General features: G+C 43.3%; 1 protein-coding gene across 2 annotated transcripts in view; it reads left to right on the top strand.

Moving 5' to 3' along the window:
- The first annotated feature begins 108 nt into the window (after positions 1-108).
- Positions 109-12,251, top strand: part of LOC142795625 (HEAT repeat-containing protein 5B-like) — a 29,682-nt gene continuing 17,539 nt past the window's right edge. For both annotated transcript variants that reach the window (XM_075886094.1, XM_075886095.1), the window contains exons 1-6: positions 109-156; positions 1,855-1,929; positions 4,031-4,237; positions 5,550-5,618; positions 6,143-6,264; positions 11,105-11,264. In XM_075886094.1, the coding sequence (XP_075742209.1) occupies positions 124-156; positions 1,855-1,929; positions 4,031-4,237; positions 5,550-5,618; positions 6,143-6,264; positions 11,105-11,264 (666 nt within the window). In that variant the 5' untranslated portion in view covers positions 109-123. The remainder of the gene's footprint in view (positions 157-1,854; positions 1,930-4,030; positions 4,238-5,549; positions 5,619-6,142; positions 6,265-11,104; positions 11,265-12,251) is intronic.

Consider the following 12,251-nt stretch of genomic DNA (forward strand, 5'->3'; position numbering starts at 1 on the left):
GCAGGGTCATTTGGAAACAAGATATGCCCAAAATGGTGTAAACTTCTTTTAGAGTGCGCGTTTGTTGCAATGGCGATGCCATGGAGAAGAATTTCACCAATTGAATAAAAAAAAACTTTGTAGATGGAACCCCACAGGAAGTCGGACAAGTCCTTTGTGAGTATCGACCGATTGCTCGCCAGGTGTGCCCCTGCTAGCCGCCGTTTGACCCCATTGGATGTAGTTCCATGCATTACGCAAGCGACGTGGATGTTGTCTTCTTGTCGTCGTTGCACGTGCCACGCATGCTAAGCAGTTCTTTTTGTTCTCTTTTTTTTTTCCTGCATATAACTCACTGATGGCGGCGGCGAGGGATAGTAATGCTGCTGCTTCGTGATAACTGAGGGAAAAAAAAACTAAACTCGGTCATTTTATTTTTATGGCCTGGGGCTGTGCTCATTTATCTTATATGTGCATATATTTTTACCAGTATCGTATGACTCCTAACCGTACTGTGCATCCTGAAAGTTGAAGGGACCGACAACTAGCCAGAGTGCGTGAGTCCATCCTGGTGGAAATGAAAATAGCGTCAATTACGGTGACACATTGAAGCATCCTTTGCACTATGTGACGAGGATTTATATTACTAAATCACGCTTAAAAGTCGCTAGAAACCGGTGTGTCACATAGCCTGATGATTTCTTAATCCAGCTTCAAGAGCCTTGAAGCTAGATTATGGATTTTTTAACTTTGCTGCATGTGGTCTGATGCTTTCGTGAGCACTGTAATGAGGGCCCCGAGTCGGAGTTTGTATATTTCATCCATTCTTAATCATTTCTGTGCTGCCTACAAGGTAAAAAGAGTTAAGGTAAAAGACAGAACTACACCGCAGTGTGCAACTAGTGGAATAGTGGAGCCATTGTGGAGCCGTAGCGCATGTGCGCGGAGTGCGTGTATGCGCAGCAGACCTCCCACTTTTTGCTGATAGTGTTGTGTGAGTAGATCTTCGAAGTCGCTGATCAGAGATTTGATTATGAATGTTTCACGACGTTTCTCGCTGTTACACTCGACGACATACTTCACGATACACACGTTCACTATACACTCTGCACATTCTTCACTCTCGCGCCATATAGCCAACATGTCGGACTTCTCTCTTCATACTCTTGTCTCTCTCCTCCCGTATTCCTGCGTAGAGTTACTGTGTATGCTACCTTTCATGTGCTACCAAAAGGTAGCATATACAGTGATTCTATTCCTGCGCCCACACGCCTGCCCCCTTGCTGATCACTCAGCACTCGCGCCAGCTGGTTCTTCCACCGTTAACCACACACACACACACCGAGATCCGCCCCCAGTACATGCGCTCTGCCTACTCGGTTTCATCTCTTACACCACATTACCGTTCGGCTGTTAGGCACTTTGACATGTGAGGTTTCCGTTGCGTTATTGAAAACAGGTGGCATAAAATTTTGTTGTCGGTCCCTTTAGGCTGTAGTATCTGAGTGTGTTTTGTGGTTATTGCTGTCGAGCCGTATGACTCATAGTGTTTGATGGAATGCGTAAATGTGTTACGTGCATGTCATATTGTCGCCACTTAAAGCTTGTTGTAGTGCCTTCCTGTTTTGTTCTGATTAACATTTGTATACTGTTAATGTCCATTTTTCTTTTTGTTCTAATAGGATCTGACCATTTGATAACATTCTTGATGTATCATTTATTTTTAGTTGTCTGTGAAGGGCTTTTTTTTTTCTGTCTGTGACATTATTATGCAGTGGCTAGCCACAAGCACAGTTACAATACTGTGCGAATCAAACGGGCATGCACGAGTGGTTCTCACTGCTTTATCCTTACTATTGTGTTTTTACCTTGCAGTTGCAGCCAAATAGTGCTTCGGGATCAGGGGCTTTGGAGCATGACACCACTGCACTGTATAGGTCGCTTAACAAGGTACACTCTTCACCCACTGCATGCAAAAGTGTAGTTCTTATGACACGTTGGCGTGATTTATGATCACAGCATAAGAATTGATGCTTCCAGAGACCACTGACTATTGTTTAAATTGATTCGGTATTGCTTTGATTTGTGTGATGAGAGAGACAATTGTGCATTAACGTATGAACTTCCATATAAACCACTTGTAATGCAAGTTGCCAAAGCCTCAAATATTTGCTAGGGTTAGCTGATAATGTCGATATTTGTGACTGAAAACTTGTAGTGTTTTTCAATGGTTGATCTGGAGCAGGTTTTTTCTTTTCTTCACGGCAGATAACCTGTATGTCATCAGCCAATTCAGGGTGGGTTCGCTGTTTTCGCTGGTCGTTTCAGATCGACTCCCTCCATGCGGGATTACTCTCACTTGCCCCTGCACCAAAGAACAAGTTTGGGGGGAGAGATTAAGCATTGCCCATGTCTTATTCATCACGTCTTGTGTAGGGTATAGCTTACATTACTGGTTTCTGGCACTTGCTCATGAAGCGTTTTTGCTTTCCACTGGCAAATTCAGATTTGTGTGACCTGAGTGCTCACTCGAGAATTTGTGCAGTCGCTTCGAATTGACCAGTGAGAAATGTCGTTACATTCTGAATAGAGCTTGATTGTCTGCAGGTGAAAAAAAAGGTTCTAGACTTTTCATATATACTTCTAACTTTTCACATATAGTAGAGACGTATACTGCAGTGTTTCGTGCATTTCGTAGAGTTTCACGCAGTAATACCGAGAGGGGAATTTGGCGCTAGTGTCTACGTGGGCTCCTTCAGCGGCGCTTGTAGCCTCATGGGAATTATGGAAAGTACAGGCTTCCGATCCGCTTCGGATGGATTACATTCTTGAGATTCGCGACGTTTCTTTTCTGGGTGTAAAACAAAGCGATATTAACCTAACCTAATTGAAACTTGCTTCAAATATTTGTATGCAAACTTTGTTGCAAGAATTTTTTGTGACCAGGCGAAAAAAGTGAAACTTGGGCCAATTTAACTATCAGGGGATGCATCGCTCTGCCATTGCATTCCAGATTCGGCATAGAGATTCAATGAACTATTTTTTACAACACTTGAAAACAGACATGCTTCTCTTTCTCTCGAAAGTATGTATTATCTATTTAGGGAGATAACAGTACAGTATTAAGTGAGAAACACTTATCGTGTCCGTCTTCTGCGACGCTAGGTGCGTCTGTCCCAGTGGTTCCAATGGTCTGCCCCCAACGCACGTCTGGTTTTGTTGTGAAGTTGAGTCATTGGATTGTGGCGGTGAATCTGCTTAGCTTGATCATTGCTTTGCAGTCGATTCAAAACGAGTTTATGCAAGACGCGCTTGTGAAAAACATGAACTTAAGGCTATATTCTGCACTGGCATGAGACGCTACATCCATGCGCAGCTGTCAGTGGACGACGCTTTGTTTAAACTGTCAAGTATGACTCGTAAAGCTCCAATGTCACAGCAAATTGGGAAATCTAGTGGTCATCAGCCTCTTCGAACAACAATGGCACTGCTTCAGCCTTTTTCACTGTGCCCTACTGTATGCGCTTCGCAAAGAACGAAACTGAAACTGTAGAAAAAAGTCTGTAGACAGTTCGCTAGCTAACCCTATCCAATCTGAAGTCTGTACACCCCATAATTCCCATGGAGGTACACGATCGCAGCGCCAGATTCCTCTCTCGGTATTAATGTATGAAACTATATAATGCACGCAATAACCTGCCCCCAAGATGCTCATAGTAGCGTTAATCCATCAAGTTGACCAGTTTGAGCCACATTCTAAAAAAGGTGCTGTGTACGGTATTATAGGGAAACGGCGTGAAATACGAAAGACAAGGCAAAGAAGGACACATACAACAGCGCTGACTTTTGCAACGACAGTTCAATCATCGAACCACGCATTGTACACCTGTGCATTATATGCCTGCGCCCTTTGCATTTTCGCACTGTTTCCCTCTAATATGTCGTACCAACATGCCCAAGCAACCATTTTCGCCATGTAGGGTAGTCACTCCATGGTTCAATGCCTAAAAGCTCCCTCCAGAGATGTGACGCATCGACTGCGACTGCGCAGGGTGATGCTCTGCCGGGCCCGCTTCCCCTGGGAGTGGCGGTGATCGACATGTCGGTGGTCCTGTACGGGCTCGTGTTCCCCCACGTGGCGTTCAAGCATCGGCTGCAGATGCTGGACCACTTCTCAGAGTGCGTGCGCCACAGCAAGGCCACCCGCCAGGAGGCCGTCCAGATCAACATCTTTACTGCACTGCTCAGCGCACTCAAGGTGCTTATCACCCATCAAAGCTGCGGTTGGTTTTGTGGGGAATACCTAGCTCGCATGAAGTCTTCACATAACGCGTAACATGTTGGACATTGTGATAATAATTAAGCCTTGATGCGAATTGTTCATTTGTAAAAACATCCAGCTTGTTTATGCTCATTTTACTATGCATTTTGCTTAATATTTCCACATTCCCTCCTCATGTTTTGTTATCACCCCTTTTCACTGTCGGTAATTCTCAGCGCAAACCATGCCTACACTGTTCGAGCAGCTTCGGGACTGCAGTAGATCATTTTGTCAAGATTACGCCCACTTCGTATGGTTTAAATATGGTTCACAATATATCTTCTTTGTAATGCAAAATAAGTTGTCAGAAGGTGTTTTCCAGAAAAAATGGCAGATTTTGCAAATGAGGTGAGCGGCGATGTTTTGTCCAAAAAGCAGGGCATTCTCGCATCTCAATAAACAATTGTATCGGGCCAGTTGGTAAGGATTTATCTTGCTAGGAAGCGCAGCCGCTATTACAAAGAACACACAACACAAGTTGAAGTTAAGCGCTTGTGTTGTGTGTTTTTTGTGATAGTGGCTGCGCTTCCTAGCAAGATTAATTCTCGCATCTGCTGTGCAAAACTGCTGCTTTTTGAACATAGTACGCTGGCATTGTTTTGTTTATTTGAAAAATCTTCATGCATAATCCAACAGTGCTTCAAAATACAATTCTTATAATTTATTTCAGGCTAAACAGGCATGCTATAACGGTAGTTACACATGTTAATTGTCTGTACTGTCTGTATTACTTAGAGATTTATATTTTATTTATTCCAACACATGATAGTTTTTATACTGAAAACCAAAGGGTTCGGGGCTAAAGGCGCTAGCATGTGCCTAACTGAGGCCCTGGTCCCTGTACAATCACTGCTCGGTGAAGCAACATAATTAAAAGAAGGGATAGAAACCTAGAGGTACAGAAAGAGTGTTCAAATTTCAAAAATTTCCGGAACAAGCTGGTCAGCAGGCTTGTGAGGAGAGTGGATTACGCTAGTGCTCCTTCATTTAATGAAACATTCAGTGAAACCTTGGCACAGGGTTGTAACGCTGCGCAGTGTGTTGTCATGCATGGCTGAACAGCATGGCTAAGTGGATTTGCCAAACAGCATGGCTGATGCAAATGTTGGCATGATTAAAATGTTGTCGAGCACCATTGTGGCTCTTAAAAAGTTTTTCTGATCTCTTGAAGTGCTAGTTTCTTTTCTCTCTCTCTCTCTCATTATTACCAATTCTGGTGCTCCATGCTCATTTCGGTCGATTTGTGCAGGCACTGGCTGAAGCAAAGACATCACTTGGAGGTGAAGACGTTCGCAAAGCAGCAGTTGGGCTTATTCATGTGAGTGAGCGATTAAAGGTGACACGTATTCGCTTTCACATTTAGTAGCACAGTGTGTTCAAGAATCTAACACAAAAATTTATCTCAATTTCTTGAGATGGACTACGGCTAACCTCTAGTCAGTCTACCAAACAAGGCTATTGAACAAACAGATCAAAAAGGTTCATAGCTGCTTGTAGCCAGGAAAAAAAAGGTGAATGAATTCAGTAACATTAGTAATAGTGTAAATTGTGTGCAAGGATAAAAGTAAGCAGAGATTTGCCTAGAAACAGAGTTGTGGAAGGTGTAGTTAGAAAAAAGATAAGTGGTATAATGCAGGATTACAGAAGATTGCACATCATTCCTCTCATGCACAGGAAAGAATTTTTTTCTTCGATGTTTCAGCTCTGAAAATAAAAGCTCTTGCTAAAAGTTCTCGCCTAAATGATTGAAAGTTCTTGCAAAAAAAAAAGTGGCATTTAGTTGATTGGTATTGGCTTTGTCATCAAGTATAAAAACATTGGCCGTATTTTCTTTCGCTGCAGGGAGCTCTGAGCCATCCGAATCCAATCCTGCGCTGTGCCGCTGGCGAAGCCTTAGGCCGCATGGCTCAAGTGGTCGGGGATGGCCGCTTTGTGGCTGAAATGGCTCAGGACAGCTTTGACAGGTCAGTGCTGAAAGTAAAGTCTTCAACCTCGATTTTACAGAGGTGAACTAGAAGAGCAATCAATTGAAGACTGAGGTGGGTCGGGAGAGGGCATTTATGTTGCATCACATTATTTGGGGTTAATTAAGTTGTAGTAGTTATGTTCTTAAATATAAATAAAAGTGGATAAGAAGAAACAAGACGCCGCCAGTGAAAACTACCCAAACAACTTGCAAATCACATGTACAGTGCATTGCCATTGTGCCTCAGCAGCAGCAGTTCTCTCTTCCTTTTTCTTCAGTATTTTCTGTGTTAACCAGAGCCACTCTTGGCAGTTATGGAACACCTAACAGCAAGAAGCTGACCAAGTAGCCCGTATAATCTAATTAAGAGCATCAAACCTGCCAGGGTCGAGACTCGTTGCAAAATGCATAAGAGCCTGAATTAGTCAAGGAGTCTGTTTTTGTTTGTTTGGCAGTAGGCCTACTGGCTTTTCTATTTTGCACTTTTATCTAGCCACATTCAAGTAAAAATACTATGCTTAAAGTTATGTCTGATTATTCTTGATGTTGATTCTTCACGTTTAGCTGAAGTTGATGGAAGACTCCCAAATTGGTGCTGTTGCATACTGTACGATACTGAAGCAACTTTAAAGGAGTACTGGCACGAATTTTTAATATTTTGGAGTTGTTGCTATAAATGAAAAAGCAGGTGTCGAGTACCCTATAAAGAGTGTCATGGTGCTTGGGAATGCATTTAATCAATATTTACCATAATTACTTGTTTCAAGATTGTTTCAAGATTGTTTATTGTCTCTTTTTCATTTTCACCAAATACATGCATGAATGTCTAGATCCTTAGCCTATTGGCTAGTAATGGATCCATTAAAAACATAATACAAATGAATCAGGGGCTATGTATGTACAACCACATGTTTGGGGGGAAATGTAGTATATACAGGTGTTCAAAAAATTGTCCATAAAAAGCATGTGTATGAATAGAAAAGACACATTCAAGATAAATTACAGTGCTAAAAACAAACGCTCGGTTTATACAAAAACTATGAATAGGACAGCTGTGTATAGTTCTCATTGCAGTAACACACATACAGAAGACCACACGTCAGGACTGCAGTACATCGTCAGTGGTAGAGGCTGCAAATTTTATCGTCGTCCCCAAAACAGCAGCAGTAGGAAAAACATGTACAAGGTATTATAAATTGATGTTATTTTCAATTTTTTTTTCTCTACTTTTTGTTCTTCGATAAGCTGGATGTTTTGTGATGCAAGAAAAAGTCTTTTAAAGCCTGATCTACCCTGGTTGATTGTAAAACGGATGACGGGAGATCATTCCAAACTTTAAGCCCGGCGTACTTGAGACGGCGTTGTCCGTATGTGTTATGAGAGAGAGGGATTAAAAATTTGCCTTCGGAGGCAGAGCGACTACTTTTACCTGGTGTTTGGAAAATAGTTCTAGGAAAGGGGAAGTTGTTACAAATTATTTTATATACCAAGAGAGGTATACGATAATCTCGTAGCGTAAGCACGGGCATTATTGCGGTTTGGGAAAATAGAGGCTGAGAGGGTGTACGAGGGGGAACATGGTTTATTATTCTCAAGGCTCTCTTTTGTAGGCATATTATGTGCTCGATGTATGTGTGATGGGTGAATCCCCAACACTCGATGCAATATGTTATCTGAGATTGGAACAGAGAGAAGTAGATGGTGCGCAAGATATCAGTTTCAAAATGCTGTCGAGCTTTGGTCAGGGTAAAATAGACAGAGGAAAGTTTTTTCCCCAGTGTGTCTAAATGGGGCTTCCAGTTTAACACATCGTCCAGCATTACGCCTAAATATGAGATCCTACCGACTTTTTCTATTTCTTTATCATTGACCTTCAGCTTGCCCATAGTGAAGTCTACAGGCTTGCAATGGGATTTAAAAACTATATATTTGGTTTTATCGGTGTTTAAAGTAAGCCTATTTGTTGTGAACCACTCGCTGATTTTTAAAAGTTCGTCGTTTAAAATATGTGCCGCAGTATGAAGTGACGGGGTGGTGTAGTTTTAAAACTAGCGCTGTGTCATCCGCGTACATTACAGCACTTACCCTAGAAAGACAATTGGTTAAATCGTTAATATATAACGTAAAAAGAATGGGTCCGAGAACGGAGCCCTGCGGTACTCCCGCATCTACTGGTCTTAAACTGGAAACATGCTCGTCAATAACTACCCTTTGGTATCGCCCATTTAGATAACTTTTAAAAAACTAAAGGGACTGGCCTCTGAATCCGTATCGCTCAAGCTTTTGGCTTAATATATCAAGATGAACTGTATCAAACGCTTTTATAATGTCTAGAAACACACCTATAGCAAATTGGTTGTTGTTGAGGGCCTCATTAATTACTTACATAATAGTTACTTACATAATAATTACTTACATAAGTGCACTTACGTAATAGGTGCACTTTTTTTTTTTTTTTCGGGAAGTCCGGCTCGAAGTTAGGGGTGCGCCAATTACGCGGGGTAAAATTTTAGAATATTTTTTCGACTCTGTTCAAGTAAAGGCGACTTTATCGTTTACCAATCAATTAAGCATGAAACAAACATACCTATGACCCTTTAAATGAAGAAGCAAGAGGCGTCAACTGCACATACACACGTAAAATTTATTTACACAAAAATCGTAGGTGTTCCTCCTTTTCCCTATTTGGAGTCCGAGACCGAGAGTACACATTCATCCTCGCCGAGCGGGGATTTGTTTTCGGTGTCTGAATAATCCGCACCCCACAACATGTCATCCTTACTCACATCCAGTGCGTTCGAGATACCTGTCTTCTTGAAACTTTTCCTGACGACTTCGTTGCAGATCGCCTGCCACGCTTCCACGATCCAAGCGCACAGAATTTTCACAGGCGGCCTTTTAATCTTACCACCTGGAGCCAGCTAATGTTGTCCTTTAGCCATCCAGGTGGTGTACAGCCTTCGGACATTGTTCTTGAAAGGCATATTCAAGGACACGTCCAAAGGCTGCAGTATTGATGTGAGACCGCCCGGAATCACTGCCAAATCTGTGCGCAGCTCCTTTAGCTCATCTCGTACGTGGGCTACTAGGTGCCCACGAAAACTTTCCTGGACAAGCATGAACGGGAACAACAGACCACTCGGTCGCCGACCCCAGACTGTTTTCACACAATCCACCGTGAGTTCCGTGCTCATTCAGCCTTTTTCCTGGACTCTAACCTTGATGCCTTGAAGGAAATTTGCCTTTGGGAGCATTGTTTAAAAATAACGTAAGGCACTAGTTTGCGCCCATCCGCTGTCACCGCCAGCGTTACGATGCATCGTTGCTTATCAGCGCCAGACATTCCGACGATGACGCTTTGTGCACCTTCCTTCTTCACTGTTGTGTTCCGCAGCATATCAAAGCAAAGGGGGGTCTGATCAGCATTGCCAATCTGGGGCAAAATGAAGTCTTTTTTGCTGTTGGAGCTTTATAACGAAACGGTGGAAGTCCACCACTTTGTCCTCATATGCTGCGGGGAAGCACTGGCACAAGGTGGTCCTCCTTAGCAGTGCGAAGCCATGATGCCGCATGAAAAGAGTTGTCCATCCAGAGCTGGCTTTGAACTCTCGCTTACTGCTCTCGGGCTATTCTGCACGCCTCAGTCTGCGCAATATCCAATGACACAGCACAGCCATCTTGTCATAACTCCTGTATATGCCGGACCAGTTGCTCTTCGACGTTCGGATACCTGCCGTTCTTGACACCGCGGAAAGGTCGTCGTGTCTTCTTCGTTGCATTAAGTTTTTCTTCTTGATCCCTCCAGTACCGAATACTGGTTTCTTCAACACCGAAATGCCTGCTTGAAGCTTGGTTGCCGTGCTCCAGCGCATACTGCACTGCCTTCAGTATAAATCCAGCCGTGTAGCTTGCGTACTTCCCCATGGTGGAACCAAAGTTGAATACACGACCACAACGTATGCACACCGCTCGCAAAATGCCATTCCTTTCTTTTTCTTTGATGGTGGTGATGGCGATCGAGCCCCCAGTGTTGTACACGTGACCTCCAAAGAGCACTACGATTTGGGGTGTATCAGTAATTGATGGAACAGCCATTTTTTTTGTTTTTTTTTCACTCATGGACGTTTTTTTTTATCATGTTTTATTTCGACAAACATGCTGGTTAGGTTGTTGCACTTCGAATATTTTTTATTTGCTCGTCGATTTGCCTTCTTTTTTTCTTCAGGGTACGGGGACCGCATTCCAACTGTATTGCTGGGGGATAGAATCGTTTCTGATCGCGTCCAAGTTAGAAGTGCGCCTATTATGCGCAGAATTTAAAAAATCGAATCTTCTGCAATCAAACTAAGGGGGTGCGCCTATTATACGAGTGCGCCAATTGTGTGAGTAAATACGGTAATACCGCTACCTCAAAGAGACTATTTCGGTTTTAGTATTGAGAGGGTGGCTTCGCAGTGACGTGTCAAAACGGGTCTGACGTCACGGGAAGACAGCAACTCGCGAAATACTAGCTACAGCCGTCAGTCGTGTGTGTTTCACATAAACAATAATGAATGAATTGTCATCCAGAGACTTTGACAGTGATTTCTGTGATTTAGAACGGAGGACGCAGAGTTCATAAATCCAGCTACTGTGTTGACTTGTGATAACTTGCATTGCAGTGGGGCTGGCTTGCAGCAGATACATGGCGACAAACTTTAAAACCAAATTACACTATTTTGTACGTGTTGTCCGGCTCCGGTGCGTGCAGAGAAATGACAGCGCACACCATAGAAACGAAAGATGTCTCTTTTGGAGTCAAGAAGATGTCACTTTAGCATTAAATACTTGTGCTTCAGGCTCAAGACTGCCCGGGACGCTGTGTCACGCACGGGGCACTCTCTGGCACTCGGCTGCTTGCATCGCTACGTCGGCGGCATGGGCTCTGGGCAGCACCTCAACACCAGTGTCAGCATCCTGCTTGCTTTGGCTCAGGACATGAATGCACCTGTCGTTCAGGTGGGGCGTTGCAGCATCTCTCACTTCTTTGCGCGTTTTGCCATCACTCCGCAGAGTCTAATGACTCTGACATTATGGCGTGACTGTGGTGTGACATTATGACATTATGATGTGACACATTACGATGGTGTGACATTGTGACAGTCCCACGTAGCACATGACAGTTTCGTGAAATTAAACCGTGATACATGGTAATGACATCATCATGATATGAATATGCCTTGACATTATGACATGTCACTGGTATACACATAACTCTACAATGACTTCACATTATGACATTACAGATTGATTTGTGGGGTTTAACGCCCCAAAACCACCATATGATTATGAGAGACGCCGTAGTGGAGGGCTCTGGTAATTTCGACCACCTGGGGTTCTTTAACGTGTACCCAAATCTGAGCACACGGGCCTACAGCATTTTCGCCTCCATCGAAAATGCAGCCGCCGCAGCCGGGATTCGATCCCGGGACCTGCGGGTCAGCAGCCGAGTACCTTAACCACTAGACCCCCGCGGCGGGGCATGACATGACAGTGTTGCACTGTTTCAGCATTATGATTTGACACACAACGATGTCATGTCATAATTACATGACAATGTGCCATTGTGTCAGTGATGTGGCATTGCACGACAGTTATGTGACACTGCGGCGTGACATGTGGTACTGACATCAGCATGACATCAATATGCCTTGCCATTATGTAATGTCACAGGTGTATACATGACGTCGAAAATGACTTGACATCATAACATGACAATGTCATGGCATCATGACATGACAATCCACTATTGTGACATTAAGATGTGACATACAGTGACATGGATTATGACATCACAGTGATGTGGCATTGTGACATTATGACAGGACACATTAAAATGATGTGTCTCTGTGACATTACTCTTGACAATGGCATGACATTACAACTCAACAATATTGCATAACCGACTTCAATTGTGTTTGAACTGGGGGCATGAAGAAGATGCTT

The sequence above is a fragment of the Rhipicephalus microplus genome, unplaced genomic scaffold, assembly GCF_043290135.1.
Source record: "Rhipicephalus microplus isolate Deutch F79 unplaced genomic scaffold, USDA_Rmic scaffold_773, whole genome shotgun sequence".
NCBI classification, from domain to species: Eukaryota; Metazoa; Arthropoda; class Arachnida; order Ixodida; family Ixodidae; genus Rhipicephalus; species Rhipicephalus microplus.